At 44.3% G+C, this 23,437-nt stretch overlaps 1 protein-coding gene across 1 annotated transcript in view; it reads right to left on the reverse strand.

The window, feature by feature from the left end:
• Window positions 1–341: 341 nt before the first annotated feature.
• Window positions 342–23,437, reverse strand: part of crim1 (cysteine rich transmembrane BMP regulator 1 (chordin-like)) — a 206,198-nt gene continuing 183,102 nt past the window's right edge. The window contains exons 13-18 of the mRNA XM_060831315.1: window positions 22,536–22,757; window positions 19,388–19,582; window positions 17,271–17,399; window positions 12,588–12,769; window positions 6,118–6,294; window positions 342–5,361 (exon numbers count right to left, since the gene is read on the reverse strand). Of these exons, the coding sequence (XP_060687298.1) occupies window positions 5,347–5,361; window positions 6,118–6,294; window positions 12,588–12,769; window positions 17,271–17,399; window positions 19,388–19,582; window positions 22,536–22,757 (920 nt within the window). The 3' untranslated portion in view covers window positions 342–5,346. The remainder of the gene's footprint in view (window positions 5,362–6,117; window positions 6,295–12,587; window positions 12,770–17,270; window positions 17,400–19,387; window positions 19,583–22,535; window positions 22,758–23,437) is intronic.

The raw sequence follows: 23,437 nt of genomic DNA on the forward strand, positions 1-23,437 counted from the left end.
TTAGAAGCCTCATGTCTTGGATCCACCCAACATTACAGAACAGGGTTTTAACTGAAGGTCATGGATCTGACCTATTGACTGTTCCTGTCTCCACAGACGTTTGGTGCTTCCAGTAATTTTAATTCAGGCAGAACAGATGTCCAGTAATGAAGGAAAAAAGTAAAAGATATTTTGCTCAGCTCCACAATCCCTTAAAGTATTATTGTCTGTCTGGTCCAATGTCAGATGAGCCCAATGCTATTTGATAAGTGCAACCTTTTGCTCAATGACCTGCATGTGCCTTGGAGGTGACCACTTTTAAATTTAGGCTGGGTCAGGATCACAACTACAAACAGGAGGAGTGGGTTTAACGATGTTTATTGTGCTGTCAAGAGCGAATTTACAAGAAAATGCCTTACATTTAAAAAAAAGTAAACAAGCCAACTGCGGAACTGCAGTGCACTCCAAGTGCCACATACGCATCTATTTGAGAAATATTTTGCATTATCTTACATTAGCACAACAGTAACCAAAGTACAAGAGTGAAATGGATACAGTACGTAGTGGACAGCAATCTTTCTTCCCCTCATATTTTTTTTAAAAAAGCATCTTACCCCATATGTCCTGCATTCTGTTAGTTCTTTTTTATGTCACCTCCAAAATTCAACCACAATCACAAAAATAAGAACAAGTCGTGAAATAATACCTGTTTAAAAAAAAAACTCAACATAGTTCTTTTGGTTGGGAAAAAAATAAACAATTGGTCTTGATCATACAGGAAGAATTCTATTCCCATATACAAGTGGGGAGAGTTAGGGATGGGATGGCAGGGGAGACTAAGTTGGGGTGGGGTGTAGAGACAGCAAAGAAAACAAGTTTCAAGAGATAACCATCACTGTGTGGGAACAATGAAACAGTCACGTAGACAGGAAAAAATCTCGACCCTTAATTAAACCAGATCACCTTTCTTTTTCCTTCCGTACAAATAGCGCAAAAAAAAACTGTACATCTTGCGATGTTCTAACTTTTCATTAATCTTCAGATTAATAAATTAGGTCAAACAATAAATTAGATTTTTTTTCAGCTTCAAGTTCAGCGAGCTCCAACCCCAAGTATCTACAACAATACTTGAGAATTCCACTACGAAACACAAGTACAAATGTTTTCACATTAAAGCAAACTGGGAAATGGTTTTCTCATGAAAGCACTTTATAAAGGTATTACACAAAAAAGGGCTAATTAGTACAAAAAGTGCCAAGACCTGTCTTTTGTTTTTAATACATTTAGTAAGTTATAACCATGAATAGGCATACTACAAAAAAAAAGTCCAGCTTATCAATACAAACATTCCAGTAGTTCTTTTGTTAGTAACTTTTCAGTACCAGGAACCATGTCAATTATTTTGTCTCTCTCTCTCTCCCCCTCAACATATGTTTGTGATGCCTTTCAATGCCATCTGGAGCTCTTCACAATTACCCATAATACATACTTCAATAGAGGAAATAAATCATGTTCGCCCAAAATGGACAGCCTCCATTTGCATAGCACCTTTAAGTTGGGGGTAAAATGAAAGTATCCCCATGGTGCCTCATAGGAAAGCAGTGGAACAATAATTGAAAGGAAGGGATATTGGAATGAGTGACTAAAAGGTTTGGCCAAAGAGGTAGGTTTCAAGAAGTGTATTATGGGGAGAAGAGAGAGGTGGTGTGGGTAATGTAGCTGAAGGCTATTCTGGGAACAAAGGATGAGGTGGGGGGCGGGGGGGAGTAACCATAATAGCCAGAGTTGGAGATATCCAACTTCTGATGAGACACGTTGAGGTTTGGGCTCCCTGGACCTATTGTTAATGTTTTCTTTGCACAATGGCCCTTTAATTAGTGTGCGCGGGAAGGGAGGGTGGTCTTTTCACTACCCCCATCTCCAGGAATGAAACTCCGCTGCATTGACCAACATCTCTGTCCACTGGCAATGCCAAGCAGAAGTGCTGAGTACTCATGGGTGCTGCAGGAAAGGCAGGAGGTGACAGTCAGCGATGGATCTGAATATTCCAGTGGCTCTAAGATCACTCTTGGGCCAGCAGGCTGACAGATCCCAGCAATGGATGGTGGGTAGTGTGTCTGACTGGCTAGTGCAGAAGAAGGAGCACTCTGGTAGACACAGGGCACTTTGACACAGGCTCCTCAATTCTATCAGCCAGCAGTGTGTGGGGTTTATCTCCCAGGCTCTGTGTTGGGTGCAGATCTCTCCTGCCACTCATTACATCAAGTGCTGGTGAGGAAGGTAGGGGAGGGTGAGGCCTTTAATGTGGCATTAAATGCCCACTTAAGGCCTTCGATTGGTACAGTCATGGGCTACACACTCAATCCCACCTCCATTCCTGCTCTTCCCTATAATCTTGCTCGGAGCAGGGTTGGATAGACAGACAGCAGGAAAATGCTGGCTCACCTTCTCCTGGCTCCACCTGTCCTACTATTCCATTGGTGAGTGGCCTGTAGCATTCAGCGCCATGGAGCCGGGACGGGGTGTGTGGGGATGGGTAGTGGTAGATGGAGGGTGACAACACATTCTGGGACCTCTCAGAGAAAAGGTAAGTTTGAGACGGGGAGATAGCTATTAAGGACAGTAGGGTAGGGGGGTAGTTCAAAGGTGTTCATGCTTTTCAGGGAAGTGACGTCCGAGGATGAGAGAGGGAACCACTTCCAACACAGGCTGTTGTGCATGTTAGGTAGAGAAGCTGTTTCACAGGAACTGGATCGACACAGTATGTGCTAGCTCTCAGGGTCAAGGTGAGGTCAGATATGGCTGAACAAGAACCAAAGAACAAAAGTGAAAGACATGAGTTCAGGACAAGGGCAGTGTGAAGTGAAGGGTTAACTATACCTTTATTCTAAGAACAACTCCTGGGCATGTTACACGGTAGCAATCACAAGGAACTGGGAGTTGGGTGTGCAGGGTTCCACAAGATGACCTGTTTTATCATCCCTTGTGTATCGAGTTATGTCTAACACCCGAGTCAGACTTCATCATCCTTCAGGTGACAGCGTTGTGGGGGGAGGGGTTCCCTCAGCTTGGTGGACAAGGGAAGGAGGACCACGTAGCAGACATAACTCAACAAAAGAGCTCCACTATACTGACACAGCCCATGAGCTCTTTTGTGCTTGTTAGAGGTGGGTTTGGAGTGGCTTAAGAAGTCAGTGGTTCATGGAGAAAATAATCCAGAGTTCCCTTTGGAGGAAAATATTTGTTTTCACTCAATTGTGGAGCTGTGATCAGTTTTGACAAAGAACAGGGTCGATTACATTTTGTGTAGTTCAGTCGGATCCAGTGATTAACAGCTTAAACCGCAATGAGGGGTTAATAGGTAGAAGTCTGTGCCTCTTGAATTTGAGGGAGTGATGACAGACACCATCCCAGGGAGGGAAAAGAGGGAGGATTTTACTCAGAGGGGAGGAGATGATTTAATAAACAGCTGTGAACGGAGGCCCCAAGGCTGAACTGTTGGGGCTGCAGGTTTACTGAGGTGGATGTAAAATGACACAGAGGTAGGAGAGGAATGTGATCGGTGGCGGGGAGCAATAGTAGAGATGACGGGCGGTGCGAGGGGGTGAACATTGAAATCACTGGTGAGAAATCCAATCTCTCTTGTCTAGGGAAGGACTTCTGAACCACATACCGATCAGGCAGTGGCAAGTCTACCTTACAGTCAAGTTTACCCTACACTCAAGTCCCGGGTTTGGAAGGTTTAAGGGTGGAAGGGTTTGAATATACTACCTGCCCAATTAAATACTATCCCCACCTCTCTCCCACATTTGCCAACTACATGGGGAGAAGACCCTGTGTACTAAGCACAGGTTCCCTTGTCTCTAGGAACACATAAAACGACAACAGGAGGATGTGGAATAATGCCCTTCATTGGTCACCAACTGCAGCTTGGCTTGGCTTGGCTGTCTGATACCTGTTCCTGCTCGCTGTAACGTGGGAGACAGGTCGGAATGAATGGGCAGGCCAGCTGTCCATTTTACAATCTCCCCTACATCAGCCCCCTGGGCCCTGCCTTCAAATATGGTAGGGAGGGCTACGGGAGGGGGCGCGAGGGGAGGAGTACAATTCACCCTTTTGTTTCTCTCCACGAACACCAGCATCATCCTGCAAAGTTTGTCTGCCGTCTTCTGTTCTTAGTTCAGATTTCCAGCTGCATCTGTGGTGTTCTGGTCTCCGATGAGACTGAGCCCAATCCTGTTCTCGCCGGTAGGTGTGCCGTGAGGGAGCAGGGACACTGGCCGAATCATTCCCTCCTGAAGCTGGGAGGCGTGAGGCCATTCACTGGCTCCCTTACTGATGCCCTAGCTGACAGGGGTTGCTTTCAGCATGGCCTGGGAATTGCGACTGGGACCTCCTTGTCCTGTGAGTTAAGCTCTGCACCGGGCGTTGAGTTTTATTCACTCTGCGACTGGGGACACTTCTGTTATTGTATTTTACAAATAGAGAGCCTGGTGCATTCAGGGAAGAGAAAAAAAACTGCCTGTCAAAACTTCTGCAAGGGGGAGAAAAAAGACAAAACAAGTACAAAGCACACTGTTTATAATAAGAACCAAAAAAGAAATGCTGCCCAGTGCATAATATCCTTATGGTTAAATTGCAACAGGAATCAAACAACAGACCAACACAATAAGCTGTACAAGTTAATCAACGACATAGTAGCTGGATAAAAGAAAGGCTAACTTTTAAGTGGGGGAGAAAAAAATTCTAGATCGGCAAGCATTGGTACTGTATTATGGATAACTGTGAGACCCATTTTGCGATCTTTAAAGCCCTTCAGAGGCTGAAATCAGAAGTAGCGAGAGCAGTGCTGAAGCCGTCAGCAAAAAGGCACAAAATCTTAGGTAAAATGAGATGCTCTTTCCTTTTGGGAGTCCTGTGAGCCATCAAGCACTAAAATGGAATGACTGTTAAGCTAATTTTTTTTTTAAACTGGATAAAATCTCTCTAGGATATAAATACATTAAACAGGAAAACATAGAAAATTATATATATGTACAAATACTTTTGTTTTAGCATAATATATATTAACATAAATATTCCTATAATGCTAATGTTTCACAAAGCATAATCTCCTTTTTCTGAGCTTCAAAAAAGGTGCTTGAGTAATATATAATTACGAAGCTTCCTACCACGGAAGCAGTCTCTAGTCTGTATACCAGTAAGTACAAAACCCAGTCTCTTTTTCTCATTCAATATCGAGCAGGAACTTTGTCCAACAAAGTTTCTTCTATTGTCCACCTTCCGAAACTCTTAGGAAGCCACCAGAGAGGCTGGTGGTTTTCAGGGAAAAGCCTGATGTGGTTGTCCTCATCTCTGGTAGTATCTTTACATGATCCAGTGCTAATATCATACAAAACAAAAAAAAAGGAAGTTTAGGCCGCAGCCTCGCGCTATCCTTGCCAACCAACTGGCCATTAAAAAGCAGCACACATATACTTTAAGATGGCCTCAGTCAACCCACCCTTAACATCTGCCATGCTCTTAAAAACAACAGCAACAAAAACCAAAAACAAAAATCCATATTATCTTTTTGAGTTTCTATGTGTACAGAAATCATTGTCTCTATGGTAGGCCTGGGACCATGCTGACACTCTTATGTAGTTTGTACTTGTGGCACACTCTAGGACGTTCATGCCAAGGGCTCTTTCTCTCTAGTTTTCGGTGGGTTAGGCTTTGTCATTAATGGGTACAGAGAGCGAGAAAACTTAAGGAGTCTACAAACTTGGAAAGTTGCTGTTTGGTAGTCAACCTGAAAGGATTCTTCTTCCACATAATGTCCTTCACCTCTCTACAGCTATATATTACATGCAGATAAACCCATAGTAACTTTAACTTTGGTGCTAAAGTGTTCTAGAAAACACTTGGTCAAATATCACAAGGAAAAGCGGGAATGATTCTTTTTCTCTCTCTGGCACACTGTAGGAGTGAAACGGAGCCCATCCTGATAAAGTCTCAGAGCTGTACATGAATTCACAAACCCAATACAGTCCATTAAGCAAGTGCACAATTGTAGCTGGTTATTTTTTTGTGATTTTTTTTGTTTTTTTTTGTAGCGGGTAAAGAAAAAGTCTTTCTGCATAGAGAGGTGTCTCACACCGTTTGATAGAAGCTGTCCACTTGTAAATTGTTTTGCTTTGTGTTTGGCATGCTGTAGAAGCCGCTGTGTCTGGAATCTGGGTCTGCCATTCTCAGCATCCTCTGGGAGCTGTCCACCTGAACCATAGTTCCTTTCTTACAGTCCACGTACACCAACTGGTTGTTCAGACACGAGGGCTGTTAGAGGGAGAAACAAGTCTTAGTTGGAGTCATTCTCAATTTCTCAAACGTAACACCAGGTGCACCAACTTGTTTAAGTGCTGACAATTTTCCATTTCTCTCTGGTTGCTGCTCACAAGCACATTCATCCAGTGACAATTCCTTACCATGATCCTCTCCTGAGAATGCTGGGGAATGGCTCTGCACACACTGAAAAAATATCCACTCACTTCTGTTCCCAAGCAGTGATGGCTGACGCTTGGGGGATAGAGTGGGAGTGGTCAAAGTCTTGAAAATCATAATCCTGCTTCTTACCCTGCCCATTCCACCTTTAACCGGGAGCTGGGAACATTGATGAAGAGCCAGCCCATTCTAAGGCACGGATTGGGATTCTGGGTTGGCTCCTTAAGTATTTAAGTGGTTGTGAGTTTTTTAAATGGTGGAGGGCCAGCTATGTATAGCTGAGGGATTCTATCTTCATGAGCTAAGAATGCCTGCTTGGATCAGCCCTGCTATTGGACACCCCATACCGACTTCAGACCAGCTCCCTATTGAGGTTCTGGTCCCTATCCTTTCCCAGGATCAGTGCTTGGCCTTTGGACTGTGGAACCAGTTGGTACAGCCACACATACCTCGACCTCTGATCCTTTCACACATTACCCACAATGCCTCTCCTCTGAGTGGTCTGATGAGTTTAAATTCTGTCCCCATAATGCATTCTACTGCTGGGGAGCCAGAGCCAAATTCGATGCCTGACACACACACACACACGCGAAGGAAGTGAGCCAGACTTCAACTGGCAGGCTCCATCTAAAGAGAAAGAGGTGACACAGCAGAGGAAGTGGATTGGCGTTTCATTGTCACAATCACACTGCCCAATTCTGTGAAAGGACTTATTGGCAACTTTGGAGCTTAGTTTGAGAATGGATCTGAGCTCCCGAGCCAAGAAGCAAAGCTGAAGTAAATCTGGAGACACAATTTGGTCTGGACTGAAACAGGGTGCTATCAGATTGGCTGCCTCTTACACTCAGTTTCACTGCAGTCAATTACCACAAGCGAGTGACTCATTAAAATGTTACATTTCAGGCTTCAGATTAATGACTTGCAGTGTTTATCTTTTCCTCACAGACCAGTTTGTAGCTGTAACAAATGCAACTAATATGACGTTTTGAAATATGATGCCTACATTATGGCATTGATCTCTTACATACATTTTCACAGTTAAAAATCACACAACACCAGGTTATAGTCCAACAGGTTTAATTGGAAGCACACTAGCTTTCGGAGCGATGCTCCTTCATCAGGTGATAGTGGAGGGCTCAATCCTAACAGAATTTACAGCAAGAATTTACAGTGTGATGTAACTGAAATTATACATTGAAAAATTGATTGCCTGTCAAGCCTTTCATCTGTTAGAATACAGTGATAGTTTCACTTCTTTCATGTCTAAATCACAAAAAATTTTTTTTTAAAAAGTTGCATTCTCGGGTTAGCTGTGAACAATGGTGATAGCTAGACAATACGTTGAAGGTGTTAGCTCCCCTGTGTTGTCTGTCTATGCCATGATGATACACTTTCATCACTTCTATTATTCTTTAAGAACCAACTTGGTCATATCAAAACCGGATCTTTCTGTTTCTCACTCTTTTTAATGTATTACTATCTTTTTGACATGTGATCCACGTTTTAGCGCACACTGTAGTGGTTCAGTACCACCTTCTTAAGGCCAATTAGGGATGGAACAATAAATGCAATTTTCTTTCCACAAAACATCATCATATGGAATGAATGAGCTCTTTGATGCGGTGGATCTCCTATTTTCTCATTCTTTTCCTCTTGTTGACTCAGATTTCTTTAAGTTGCACAGTTCTGTGCAGGTAAGTATGAAGTAGGTTTTTGTAGTGTGGATAATTTAGCAAATGCTGTAATTTAGTTCAATCCCTTTTTTTTTAATTCACTCATGAGACGCAGGCATCACTGGCTAGGCCAGTATTTACTGCCTATCCCTAACTGTCCAGAGGGCAGTTAAGGTCATATTGCTATGTGGGTCTGGAGTCACAGTTCGGCCAGACTGAGTAAGAATGTCAGATTTCCTTCCCTGAAGGACATTAGTTAACCAGATGGATTTTTATGACAATTGACAGTGGTTACAATGATCATGATTAGACCAGCTTTAAAATTAATCTAAATTTCACCATCTGCCATGGTGGGACATGAATCCATGTCCTCAGAATATTAACCTGGGTTAGTGGGTAGCAAGTTCGGCAAATTACCACTACACCACCACCTCTTTTGACAAGGAACCAACTTTTATTATCAACAATGTGCATTTCAACAGGACCTTGATGCAGTAAAAAGAAAATAATGCTTCATAGGGACAGAAAGGATTCTATCAGCTGCTGAAGAATTGGGAGGTTTAAAAAGTGAACCCAAGAGTAGGGCAAAGGGGGGAGGACCAAAGAATATTGGCGAGAACAGCAAGTCAGGGGATATTGGCTGGGACAGGGCCATTGATGGGCCTAACGTCAAAGCGCTAAAGGAGATAAAAGAATCTGTCTTCAACTTTGCCTTAAAGTGTGGTGGAAGCAGATTCAATCGTGACTTTCAAGAGTGAACTGGATACGTAATTATAAAAAAAAATGCAGGGCTGTGTGGGAGAGTGAATGAGGAGTCAGACCAATTTATGTAACTCCTTCAAAAAGTCATGCGAAGCACAAAGGAATTGATCTCCTGTTCTGCCATTATGATTCTCCAACCGGCAAACAGGAAAGTGCAGAGAGAGATGGGGAGGTGGGATTTCTGTTCCAGTGTACAGGGTGGGGGAATAAAGGGAGGAAACAGGATATTTCCCATATGGATGGTGTGTCTAGCCTCTCCACTCTTCACAGTCCAGGCTCACGGCCAGCTCCTGGAACCTCGAGTGGGTCAGGAACAAGGCAGCCTGTTAACTCACCGAGTAAAAAGTGAGGTCTGCAGATGCTGGAGATCAGAGCTGAAAATGTGTTGCTGGTTAAAGCACAGCAGGTCAGGCAGCATCCAAGGAACAGGAAATTCGACGTTTCGGGCCAGAGCCCTTCATCAGGAATGAGCTCATTCCTGATGAAGGGCTCTGGCCCGAAACGTCGAATTTCCTGTTCCTTGGATGCTGCCTGACCTGCTGTGCTTTAACCAGCAACACATTTTCAGCCTGTTAACTCAATCTAAGGATTAATTAAAACAGGTGACCTGAAGGTGACTGAGTGTCCTATTGAGCCCCTCAGCTTCAAGAGCATTAACTGGAGGAAAACTGTCTCCTGAGCCACTCGCTGGCCAGTCCTGGGAAGGCTGCTGCTGAGTGATGTTCCTGATGGTGAGACTTGTGATTGATCCTGACACTGGGCTCCTGAGCCCAAACAGAAAATGCTGCCCCCAGTGCAAGAAACTTGGCATTCTCGTCAGGTACTCGTCCTGAGGTTGGTGAGGAGAGTGCTGGAGAAGTTGATTCTTGCCGTGATGGAAGAGTGGATAAGGAGCTCAACTGTAATGGAAGGTAAGTGCGCAGCAGAGACAGCCACGGCTGTGCTGATGTGAAAAAGCAGTTTTTGTACTGGATATAAGAGGGGGTTGAAGCTCATCCCAGGACTGAATAGGATGCTGGAGTCATGTGCTAACAGACTGAACCTAAATTGGGAACTGGGAGGGAGGATGGATGCCTCAAGTACAGAAGGCTTGGTGGGAAAGAATTTATCTCCTTAATGAGCCTTCTAATTACACAGCAAATTACTTTTACTTTCAGAAATGCTCACAGGTACCATTCACTACAATTCTTGTTCATTATTAAAAGATTAACTATTCCCTCATTAAAGTCTCAGATTTTCTTAGAGTATATTCCAGTGAGTCCTAGGCCACAGTGCTAATAAATAGCCAACTTGCAAGAAGCCACGTACGGCCTCGCTGCCTGAGAACAGCTGACTCAATCCAGTCCAGGGTCCTAACCTGACAAATTCTTACTGGTAGATTTCAGTGACGTGCACCACGCTTACCAATGATAAGGCAGCAATTCAGACCGTTCAGAACTGTAAGGATTATCGGGGAGCCTGAGCCAAGGTGTATCTAGAGCTGCTTCTAATGTTTGCGGTAAACCATTGGATTTAAGGGGAATAAGGACTTCCAGTTATACAGCACTCTTCACCACTATCAGACATCTTGAGGCGCTTTGCAGTCATCTGGGTAGTCCTGAAGTGTAGTCACTATCATAGTTAAATGTGTACTCTGCAAACTCCCATAAACAGCTATCTGGTGGTGAGCCAGCAGTCTGTGTTTTGATAAATATTGGCCAGGATTCTGGGCATAACACTTCAAAAAAGAACAATGGGACTGTTGACATCATCCCAACATGGGGCCTTGGTTTAACATTTCATGTCAAAGGCAGCAGCTCCAATGCACTGGAGTGTCAGCTGGGATTTGTTTCTGTTCTAAACTACAATTACCACATCAGGTTTGAGATCCAGCACCCGTCTCCTTTTGTAACTAAGAAGCTGCACACATCCTTCCTCTTCTCCCAGCTACTTATTATGAGCTTTCCTTAAATAGTGAATTGCCAAGTGCATTCGAGTAATTGCCACTGAAAAGCAATGGAGCTGAATTAACAATAGGAAAGATGCAGTAATTAACCGAGAGTAATTCAGCAACCCCTTGAGTTAATTCAGTTCTCTCTCTCAATGCTTGGCTCAATAACACTTCCCAGTCAATTATTCCAAAGTCATCTGTGTGTTCTGTTCGCAGTATAAATATTCCATTAATAAAAAAATTAACAAGTGGGATGTTAAAGGGGAGGGAAATAAATGCAGATCTAACAGATCTTTTCAAATGGATGACCCATTAAATGCTGGGAGCTACACACAAGAACTTGAGGTGGTTCAAAGGGCTTTATCTTGTTTCAAAATCTTGAATGAGTACGTTTATAACAAGTTTACAAATTATACCACAGTGTATTACTAATTTAGTCCATTTTATTAATCTACACTGGAAGAGCTACTTTCTGAATAACCTGCTGACGACTGGCCCAGTTGGCTCGAAGACTGAATTTGGAATATACTGTCAGATCAGAGGCACATTTATTGAGATATTTCTCATTTGACAATTAATCTGTACTGGCTTCCTCCTTTTTTGAAAATGCAGTTTCCCCATTGGGGAAGGATTCCAAGAGCACCAGTTAAAACTTGCCCATTATTCACTCTCTATTACAGCTTCCTCTCCGGTCCTGTAGGAGCACTGTAGCTGACCCTGATTCCATGCTTACCTTCTGTGAACACATGCATACAATTCCTTTTTGCTCTTCGGATGTGAACTTCCTTGGCAAAGCCATTTATTTTCTATCCTTAATTAAAGTCACAGAGCTGTACAGCATGGAAACAGATCCTTTAGTCCAACTCATCCCTGCCAACCAGATATCCTATATTAATCTAGTCCCATTTACCAGCATTTAGCCCATATCTATCTAAACCCTTCCTATTCATATACCAATCCAGATGCCTTTTAAATGTTGTAATTGTACCAGCCTCCACAACTTCCTCTGGCAGCTCATTCCATACATGCACCATCCTCAACATGAAAACATTGTCCCTGAGGTTCCTTCCAAATCTTTCCGCTCTCACCTTACCCTTATGTCCTTGAGCTTTGGACTTCCCTATACTGGGGAAAAGACCTTGGCTGTCACCTTATCCATGCCCTTCATGATTTTTTAAACTTCTGAAAGGTCACCCTCAACTTCTGACTCTCCAGGGAAAATAGCCCTAACTTTTACAGGGCGGCATGGTGGCTCAGTGGTTAGCACTGCTGCCTCACAGCACCCAGGGTCCCAGGTTCAATTGCAGCCTGAGGAGACTGTCTGTGTGGAGTTTACACATTCTCCGGGTGCTCTGGTTTCCTCCCATGGTCCAAAGATGTGCAGGTCAGGTGAATTGGCCAGGCTAAATTGCCCATAGTGTTAGGTGTATTGGTCAGAAAGAAATGCATCTGGGTGGGTTACTCTTCGGAGGGTTGGTGTGGACCGGTTGGGCCGAAGGGCCTGTTTCCACACAGTAGGGAATCAAATCTAATCTAATCAGCTCTGCCTTTGTGTGCAGTAGTTTGATACAACTTAGTGATAGATTATGTGGGTAGTTACGAATCAACATGTAGGCTGGGCTCACTAAGGTTTTCTGAATGGTAATAGGGAATCCGATGCATTTTTATGACAATGTGGACATTTCATGATCATCAAACCCAAACCCCACACACTTTCCTTAACCAGTTATACAGGAGTATACTCAGAAAGAAGGACAACATACCTTTGTAGGAGCTCTGTAACAGGGCACTGGGATCCACTGTTTCTTCTGGTTGACGAGCAGCAGAGCTATGACTAGAATAAGAGCAATCATGATGGGCAGTGCTACCCAAGCCACTGAGTGTATGGCAGAGTCTTCATTGTACCGAGGATAGTCTCCACCTATTGCGTTTACATGGAGATTCGCTGTTGGAGATGAAGAAAAAAGACAAAGTCTAATGTTAGCAGAGCGGGGGTTACACTGAGGCAATGACCATTCAACGTGGTAACCTTTTGGGTGGGTGGGGGCACACATTTTCAGTACCACCAAGATATTTATTCTTTTCATGACAGTACTCTTTGCCCATCTCCAAGTATCCTTGCTAAGCCATTTAGAAGTCAGGCGTTTTGCTGTGTGGGTGTGGAGTCACACACAGATCAGCAGATTTCTTTCCCGCGAGGGCAAAGTGAGCCAGATGGGTTTTTAAACAACAATTCGCAGTGATTATGTGATCGCCATTAGGTTAGCCTTTGAATCCAGACTTTTATTGAATTCAAGTGTCACCATCTGCCATGGTGGGACTTGAAGCTACAACTCCAGGACATTTGCCTCGGGTTCTGGATTACCGGATCAGTGATGGAGCATCACAAACTGGAGCACCACAAACCCGCCCACTGCTGCTGAGCTGTTTTGCTGAGATAGAGCATTCAAATTTGTACACAGAAACTGAGATGAGAAGACGCCTGTTCAGGTATGGTTTCAGGATTGCAAAAAGCTATAGGTGTGGAGTCACTGCGTCGGTTCAGAAAAAGATGTAGAAGGCTGATTACAGAACAGGAAAAGCTTGCACAGGTGACAGCTCTTTTCTCTAGGATAGACATGGCTAAGAGTTGACATGTTATAGGTCTTTAAGATGACAAAGGGGTTCTATTGGTGAGATGTGGGGAAACTATTTCCATTTGTGGGGAGACCAGAACTAGGGGTGATAAATACAAGATAATCGCCAATAAATCCAATTGGGAGTTCAGGAGATATTTCTCTATCAACAGACTGTAGAAGGTGTTACCTCACGAGGAAGAAGTAGAAATAAAATTAAGGTAAATTAATATTTTTAAACACTCTTTCCTGGGATGTGGGCTTTTACTGACAAAGCCAACTTTTGCTGTCCAACTCATTGCCCTTGAACTGACTGGATTGCTCGGTCATTTCACAGGGTCTGGAGTCACATGGGGGCCAGACCAGGGAACAGCTTTCCTTCCCCTACAGGATATGAGTCAACTGGTTTGGGTTTTTACAACAGCTGAAAATGGAAAGCTGCATGGTCAGTATTACCAAAACCAGCTTTTATTTTCACATTCTTATTCAACTTAATTTAAACAACAGCAGTTCCCACAGTGGGTTTTGATCCAGTGCATAACCCATAGTGACATAACCACTATATCGCATCCTCCATCATATGACCAGGAGCAGGATGTTGACCCTCTATAGCCCACACAATCATTCAAGTTGATTATGGCTGAGCTGACTTCGCCTCAAATTTACATTTCACATACTTACGTGCACGAGAAGAAGTAAATAAGATTTGCTGACCGGGTGAATGAGGTAATATGACACATTTGAAAGCAGTGGGAAATCAGACAGGGTGTATACAATCTGCCGTCACCTTTTACACATTCCAGCCCAAACTGAACAGTCTGGAAGGTGTCGAGGGAACAACAGATTTAAGAAATGAATAAATCTTTTATCTGTTGAGCAACAGGAACTATAAAAGGTGGAGTTGCCGACTATCACAAGAATGCCTGCATTAATCTCAGTAAAGGCTGCTGACTCACAATTTACAAAGTTCATAGCAATACAATGCTTTGTGTCTTCCACAGGCCTATCTCCTGGGAACTGCTGACGAACAATCCTTGAATGATAAAGGGCATTGAATGACTAGTTTACTGAGCAGGCCACGATTCTAGCAGCCTCTCTGACGCTGGTGGGTATTACAGGCTACCTCACAAGACAAATAAATGCAGCACTGCTTTACAAATAATTACCCACATTAACATTATCTCATTGAGAGCTGAAGCAGATGCTTTCGGATGGAATGATTTTTCAAAATCTTTGAGATCACAGCACCTCAATAAACATGTTTCATGCTCAATGATTAACCCTCTCCTGCGACTGATCAGGTGTACCTGAGAAATCTGTGGGAAGCTATAGAAGTGATTGCTGGGCCTCTTGCTGAAATATTTGTATCATCGATAGTCACAGGTGAGGTGCCGGAAGACTGGAGGTTGGCTAACGTGGTGCCACTGTTTAAGAAGGATGGTAAGGACAAGCCAGGGAACTATAGACTGGTGAGCCTGACCTCTGTGGTGGGCAAGTTGTTGGAGGGAATCCTGAGGAACAGGATGTACATGTATTTAGAAAGGCAAGGACTGATTCAGGACAGTCAACATGGCTTTGTGTGTGGGAAATCATGTCTCACAAACCTGATAAGAGTTTTTTTGAAGAAGTAACAAAGAAGATTGATAAGGGCAGAGCAGTAGATGTGATCTATATGGACTTCAGTAAGGTGTTCGACAAGGTTCCCCATGGGAGACTGATTAGCAAGGTTAGATCTCATGGAATACAGGGAGAACTAGCCATTTGGATACAGAACTGGCTCAAAGGTAGAAGACAGAGGGTAGTGGTGGAGGGTTGTTTTTCAGACTGGAGGCTTGTGACCAGTGGTGCTTTTTGTCATTTACATAAATGATTTGGATGCGAGCATAAGAGGTACAGTTAGTAAGTTTGCAGATGACACCAAAATTGGAGGTGTAGTGAACAGCGAAGAGGGTTACCTCAGATTACAACAGGATCTTGACCAGATGGGCCAATGGGCTGAGAAGTGGCAGATGGAGTTTAATTCAGATCAATGTGAGGTGCTGCATTTTGGGAAAGCAAATCTTAACAGGACTTATACACTTAATGGTAAGGTCCTAGAGAGTGTTGCTGAACAAAGAGACCTTGGAGTGCAGGTTCATAGCTCCTTGAAAGTGGAGTCACAGGTAGATAGGATAGTGAAGAAGGAGTTTGGTATGTTTTCCTTTATTGGTCAGAGTATTGAGTACAGGAGTTGGGAGGTCATGTTGTGGCTGTACAGGACATTGGTTAGGCCACTGTTGAAATATTGCCTGCAATTCTGGTCTCCTTCCTATCGGAAAGATGTTGTGAAACCTGAAAGGGTTCAGAAAAGATTTACAAGGATGTTGCCAGGGTTGGAAGATCTGAGCTACAAGGAGAGGCTGAAGAGACCGGGGCAGTTTTCCCTGGAGCGTCGTATGCTGAGGGGTGACCTTATAGAGGTTTACAAAATTATGAGGGGCATGGAAAGGATAAATAGACAAAGTATTTTCCCTGGGGTCAGGGAGTCCAGAACTAGAGGGCATAGGTTAAGGGTGAGAGGGGAAAGATATAAAAGAGATCTATGGGGCAACTTTTTCACGCAGAGGGTGGTACATGTATGGAATGAGCTGCCAGAGGAAGTGGTGGAGGCTGGCACAATTGCAACATTTAAGAGGCATTTGGATGGGTATATGAATAGGAAGGGTTTGGAGGGATATGGGCCGGTTGCTGGCGAGTGGGACTAGATTGAGTTGGGATATCTGGCCGGCATGGACGGGTTGGACCGAAGGGTCTGTTTCCGTGCTGTACACCTCCTTGACTCTATGACTGCTGGAATGTCGATTTCCCCCTTGCTTTGCCGTCTCCTCCCAAGACGATCACATTTCAAGCAGGAATCACCAGCTGTGCTGAGGGGTGGCTTTCAGATTCAGAGGAAGAGAACTGTTGCTGTTCCTATCCAGCAGCCACCCTTGGCAGTGCAAGTGTGTTGGCAGAATGGTACATGGCAGGAATGCCTCCTACAGTCAATCATTCTGTGGGCCAGGACTGCATGCGATGACAATCCACCAATTGGCAGCAGGAAGCCCATCGAGGCTCATCAGCAACCAATCAGCTGCAATTTTCCAACATGACTACCAGACTTACGGCCGTGATGGGGAGCTGTGCACTGTGCCAACAGCTCAGCGGGTTACAGGTAGAGAGCGAGTGGCTGGAGGGCAAAATATTCAACATGGACATCGGGTTGGGGGGCTTGACAGGACAGATGGCGAAAGGGTGTTTCCCGTTGTGGGAGAGACTAAAATTGCGGAATGGAGTATAACACAGTGATGAGGGGGAGGTTTTTTTTCTCATTATTGTGAGTCTTTGGAATGCCTTTCCCTTAAGAGGGAGGGTCACTGATTGTTTTTAAGGCTGCAGTAGATACATTCTTCCATGAAGTAAAGTTGTCATATTGTGGGGCCACTTCCTCATTAGGTGATGGTTTAATCTGAGGGTCGCCAACCTCAGGTAAAGGGAGATGCTAAAAAGGAGAGTCCTTCATGGTAACCTCAGCATGAGTGCAGGAATTGAACTCACATGGTTGGCATCACTCTACATTGCAAGCCAGCCATCCAGCTAATTGAACTAACCAACTAAAACAGGAGTTAAAGATTATTGACAGAAGCCAAGAAGGTGGGGTTCTGGCTACTAGAAATTGGTCTACTCTACTCCCACTCCTATTTTGTGGGCTGGCATGAATTGACTGGCCTTAGGTCTTTGACAGGCAAAAACTTCATAGTTTCCCTCCAATGTCCTGGTGGATGGAATAGTGAGGAACACACATTCACTTACCATCGTCCCGAAGATGTGCAGGAATTTCGTTCCCACTAGGAGTTGGCCAGAACGGGGCTTCCACTTCAATCTGTCCTCTTTGGTCAAACTTCTCAATGGGTATGTTGGTGGGTTCCGGAATGTACAGGTCTAATGGGAGACAGGGATCAAGCAAAACAACATGAACGGCATCTGTGAATGGCCTCAGTCCTCCTGTAAGCAAACACTTTTACAGTCTGGAGAAAGTGAGGACTGCAGATGCTGGAGTACCAGAGTTGAAAAATGTGGTGCTGGAAAAACACAGCAGGCCAGGCAGCATGCGAGGAGGAGGAGAATTCTGCTGTGTTTTTCCAGCACCACATTTCTCAACACGTGTACAGTTTGGACATACGTTGCTGTCCTTGCCAGGAATGAACCCAGAAATACTGCCTGGGATGAATAGATCTCGATGCTCCCACATTGTGAAGCAAACACTGATGGAATCTGGAACCAAAACAAAACTATACCCAAACAAAACCATACCCAAACCATGCAAAGATTACACATGTTTTCCTCACTGGGATAGTGTTGGGGGTTCAGAAAGTTCTTACAACTAGATTGAAAGTACAAGTGCTTGCATTTACGTTGTTCCTCTAACACAGTGAAGCATTCCAAGCTGCTTCATGGTTGCATTCTCAAATAAAACTGAACTACATAAGGATCAGTGACTCTTAAAAGAAGGGGAAAGGTTTCAGAAGGAAGTTTCAGAGCTCGGGGCCTGGGTAGCAGAAGGTACAGTTGCCAGTGATGAACAAAAAAAAGCACCATGAAACTTTAATTCTTGGCACTTTTAATATGAGCTGATTGTGACCATTGAGGCAAGGTGACAAGTCCAGGGGTCACAAAAGATCCTTTGGAATTTGTCCTACTCTGTCTCTAACTCAGTCAGACAACATGTCAGGCAGAAAGGCAGGGCACTGAGTCACAGAGTCCAGACCGTGCTGCAGCGAGACTGACAGAGAGAAAGCTTCAAGGGACAGCCACAGTTTGAGAAATCTCTGTGCCTGCCTGAAGGTGTTGATATAAAGGATAGGTTGATGAAGAGGGAATGAACCGTGGCCAGAACTCCAAGTCATAAACTGATTTTACCAGTAACAATATTTTTATTTTGCTTTCAAAATTTTAGCATCTAACGTGCTTCATTAATAAGGTGAAACGTGTGGAGCAGTGTTAGTGATGAATGGATGTATAGCTGTTCTACCAATGAAGGAGTCAATCAGTTTTAAATAAACAACAACATATCCTGTGAGCCAGAAGTTTCCTATGGATACATTTTGGATTTGTTACTGATTGTGATAGCACTGAAGTCAGTTTACCATCGTTATGTGTAGGTACGGAAGTGTGGGGTGGGTGCTATGGAGCGTATGTGAGAATGAGGGAGTGGAGAGGGGTGTAATTCTTATTCAGAGGCCTGGGTGGGACAGCTGGGAATGCACTGTTGTCAAACTGAGGTCCAGCTAAGGAAGAGGCTACTGCTTGATGGGAGGGTAGGTCAGGAGGGTGAGTTAAAGGGTGAAGAGGAGGGCAAGTAAGGGTCACTCCTGGATTGGGGGGGAAATTAGTCCAGGATCAGAGCATTAATCAATGGGATGAGTGAACAGTATGTGTGTGTGCAACGGAGAGAGTGTGAGTATTGAGGCAAGGGTTGATTGTGGGATAAGTGTGTGGAACATTTGAGGGTTAAGTGTGGGTACAGTGTGTATTGTTGCGGGACGGATGTTGATGGGGTACAGTTTGTCTTTGGGGAGACTGAGCACTGACGTGGGTGGGAGGTACAGTGTATTCGGAGGAGGGGGGGTTATTGAGGGGAGGAGGTAAGGTGTGTTGGGGAGGGGTGCGATAGAGAAGCTGAGGGGGTGGGGGAGAGTGGTGTACAATGCAGGAAAAATGAGCCGCTAACTGGAGTCAGAGATTCAAGGAAAGTACGTCTTGTGGTTTGCTTCTGAGAATAGGCAGGCTCTGTGAGAAACAGATACTCTTCATTAACCGTAAGTAAAAGTCAATAAGGGGTGGAAAGTAAACAATGTGTGCACTGGGAGGTGGTGGTGCCACCTCTGTCAGTTCTGGGATCGATAAAGCCGGGGAAGGCCTCTAATTACCTGGGCACACAGGACAGCAGCTTCCATCCACGTAGACAGGTTCCAGGCAGGGGAGGGGAGGGCAGCTGACCGTGGAGCAGAGTGTCTGCCCTTGCAGGCAGTAACAGTGTGTACAGCTGTCGATGTCCCATCGCTCCTCATCCGCGTAGGTTTTCTCATTGAAGTGACACACGACTTTGCTTGGGATGCTCTCCTCTGTCGAAGGCAGGCAAATGGAGAAAATAAAAACGGAGTCGAGTTAGACCGTGGTCATTCAGCCATCCCCTGCAGTGAGGAAATCTTACAACTCAGTCAGTTTGAAAGTGATTCCTGGGTAGAGAAGCAACTAATCTGCATCAGGCTGACAATCTGGGTATCGCAGCATGGTTTCTATCTCTCAATCAAATTGGTGGGCAGCAAGGTGGCACAGTGGCTAGCACCGCTGCCTCACACCAGAGACCCGGGTTCAGTTCCCGCCTCAGGCGGCTGACTGTGTGGAGTTTGCACATTCTCCCCGTATCTGTGTGGGTTTGCTCCGGTTTCCTCCCACAGTCCAAAAATGTGCAGGTTAGATGAATTGGCCATGCTAAATTGCCTGTAGTGTTAGGTGCAGGGGTAAATGTAGGGGAATGGGTCTGGGTGGGTGCGCTTCGGTGGGTCGGTGTGGACTTGTTGGGCCGAAGGGCCTGTTTCCACATTGTAAGTAATCTAATCTAAAAAAAATAGAACCCAGGAGCAGCTAAGGCCATTCTGCCCTTTGAACCTGCTCCACCATTCAACATCTTCATGATCCTCTGTGGTATTTCAGCTTTCTTTCTACACCCCTTAATGCCTTTAAAATTTATAAACGTACCAATCTCTTAGTGAAGTGCTACTTCAAATGCTGCTTGTTTATTAAACAAACAGCTTTGAAGGGATTGAGGGCATTTTAATAAACTAAAAATGCACACCAATTCCTCACCAGCTTTAAGAGTACTTTAAGAGTCACTTAGTTCTGTCTCTGCTGACTCGTTATATCATCCCTCAGCTCACCAGGAGCACACAGTTTCACTCATCACTGCACAAGTAGCCTTGACAATTGAATTTATTTGAGCAGACTGGCTTAATCTATCAACAATAGGTCAAGTCTGGGGATGTGTGCACCACAGGTAAGGCTTTGGTATTGAATGCTCAATCTTGAATGCTCTGCTATGATAGTGGTGGGGCTTCTATTGAACAGCTGGTGGTGGGTTCGCTACAACTGAATGGCTTCCAGTTGGCAGTCACGGGTTAATCACCTTGCTATACCGACCAGACTGAGTAAGGCTGTTAGGCTTCCTTCCCTTAATGAATCAGATCAATCTTTATGATAAAGAACAGCTTTCATCATAAACTGCAATTGATCCTGAACACTGGAGTCCTGAACACTGTCTATGAATGTAAGATATTGTGAGAAATGCATTCAGACCATCCGGGTGGTTTCTGGCACCGATAGCACTCTCAAAGGAAAGCAGGTCAGTAAAGCTCACAAGCGTATTGGGAGTGTTTCTGACTGAGGTCAACCAGAGATAGGGTAAAAAGGGATAAAAATAATTCCCTGCAAGGCGAATCTGAAATCTGAAAAATTACTGTTTACTGAAATGAGAAATGTGCTGCCATGGTTTTTTCATCTTGCACTCATCAGGATAAATGCAAGAACGCAAAATTTCTAATGATAAAGTGTGGTGCTGGCAAAAAACACAGCAGGTCAGGCAAGCAGCAGTGTCGGCATTTTGGGCTTAACTGTTTCAAATGATCACAACACACAAAATTTGGCTTTCTTGCATTTGTCCTGACGAGTGGAGTAAAAAAAATCTTCAGCAGCCTCTCACTTTCTTTTCTGGAATTTTCAAGTTTGGTGCTATCAAAGTGACTGTTTATAATTTTGGTCCTCATGGCTACTAGGTTGTACCTGGGCTGTCACTAGAGGGAGCAAGAGGTCCACAGTGTGATGAGAGCTGCAACATCAGTGGAGAGTGTAAGAAGCTTGGAAAGGATAGAATTGTGAGTGAGGGTTACAAAAGTGTGCAGTGTGTGAGGACGAATTGTCTGTGTCCCAGACACTGGTCTTATTAAACTGAACATACAAGAATGGACTCAGGACCATTGTCACCTTCACTGAAATACCATGAAAATGAAACCAGTAAGGGTTTTTGAGGGGGTGTGGGCATTAATTCATGCTCCAATATAGTTATTCCAATATATAAATCAAACAATCAGCTTAATTTTATCTGTTGGACGAGCTTGCCGGTGGGGGGGGGGGGGAGGAGGATGAAATTTTCTACGCAGCCTGGTGACAAGATACTAATTTCCCACTGCTTTGTTGGAGCTATTATTGATAATTATCCTAATACACACTGTTGTCACAACAGTAATAATCAGTTTGTACTGACAGAAGCTGGTTTCAGTCAGCTTGGCTCTGGTGTCCAGGGAAGATGGCAGGTCACAGCTGAGATCCTGTGGTTGGGGGGAACAGGAAGGAGGGAGTGATACTCTCCCCAGCCACTGGCCAGCAATGCCATGCTGCATTAGAAGAAATGATTAATGCTGCCTCTCTGCTGCTTTCACAGCTTCAGTTGTGTTGGCAGGTTTATCGTTCGGGGGGGGGGAGGGGGGCAGCTTAGCTCTGAGGACCCAGCTAAGGGTTAACACCACACTATAACAGAGGTAGACATATGGGTTTAGCTCCCCCTCTTGTTCTCCACTGAGGATGTGTTAATTAATAAAGGAAGACAATTCCCTTTGTCCATAGGGCAGACACAGCCGTTAGAGGCTCTTAGGACCTCTCTGATAATGTTATCATTATCTGCCCTCATTAACTGTGTTAGCAGAGGTGCCTTGAGAGATTCAGGAGAATAGAGAAGGAATGACTTTGCTCAAGCCTTTCCTTTGTCTTTTTTCACAGAGGGTTTACCCAGCGTGTTCTTTGACTGATCAGGAATTAGCTGCAAAGGAGGGAGACTGCAAGAGCAAGGTTCCTAGGCTCAGGGTGTCAAAGTATTGATAACGAATACGATTAGAATCACTGTGAACTCGAGATGTACCAATTTGCCTGAGACAACAGGGAAATAAAAGCAACAAAAGCAGATGGCCTAGCTCCTGGATGCACAGTGAGAGAATGGCACACTGATTCCTCAGCACCATTACTCACCAATACAGTAAGGGCAGCACTGCCCTTTCCGCAGGACAGGCCGGGCACAGGTCACAGCTGGGCACGACTCCGAGTAGCAGCTGATGACACCCTCCATGCAAATGCAGCTGCTGCATACATTTGGCTTCCAGGATTCAGCTGCCAGGAAGATATCACCTTCATCATTCTTACAGTAACCAGGCATACTTCTGTTGCTTGGCGACATAGGCTGAAGAGGTTCATCTGGTGAAAGGAGGAGAAGACACCAATTTTGCAACAGGAGAACGTGAAGTCAGCCTCCCCACTCCCCTCAACCAATATCATCCACAAGTCGATGTGTTGCATTTAGTTAAGAAAAAGCTGGATAATGCTTAAACCAGCCGAGTTCTTTATCTACTTGCTGTTCAAAACTCATCACCACAAGGAACAGCTGAGGCAAGTAATACAGCACAGATTTGGGTCCTGAGAGCCAGAAACAAAGAACTAGCCTTTATGTAGCACTTTTGCCTGGGTTAGGACAACCCCAATAGCCAGCATGTACACAGCACGATCCCACAAACTGCAAAGCAATGATTACCAGATTTTTCTTTTGCAAAGTGATGTTGCTAAGGGTTTTGTAAATAGTAAAAAGATGCAGAAATGGGAGAGGCCATTCAGCCCAATCAATACTATCCAGAGAGCTTGGGTGTCAGTCATTGCTTTTCTGACCTGCACCAAAACAGGGAACCGTAGCTCCATGGTTGGTCAGTTTACGTTTCAGTAAAATCGGTATGTGATGTGCTAAATGGCAGCTTACTTCCACAAGTTAATCATTTGTAAATGTAAAATAAATTATTCATTAAGTTCTAAGGAGGTCACTTTAGTCCAATTCTGATGCATTAAAAACAGCATTGCAATCAAATAACTTAGCTAAAAAACAGACT

The sequence above is a fragment of the Hemiscyllium ocellatum genome, chromosome 10, assembly GCF_020745735.1.
Source record: "Hemiscyllium ocellatum isolate sHemOce1 chromosome 10, sHemOce1.pat.X.cur, whole genome shotgun sequence".
Classification (NCBI taxonomy): Eukaryota; Metazoa; Chordata; class Chondrichthyes; order Orectolobiformes; family Hemiscylliidae; genus Hemiscyllium; species Hemiscyllium ocellatum.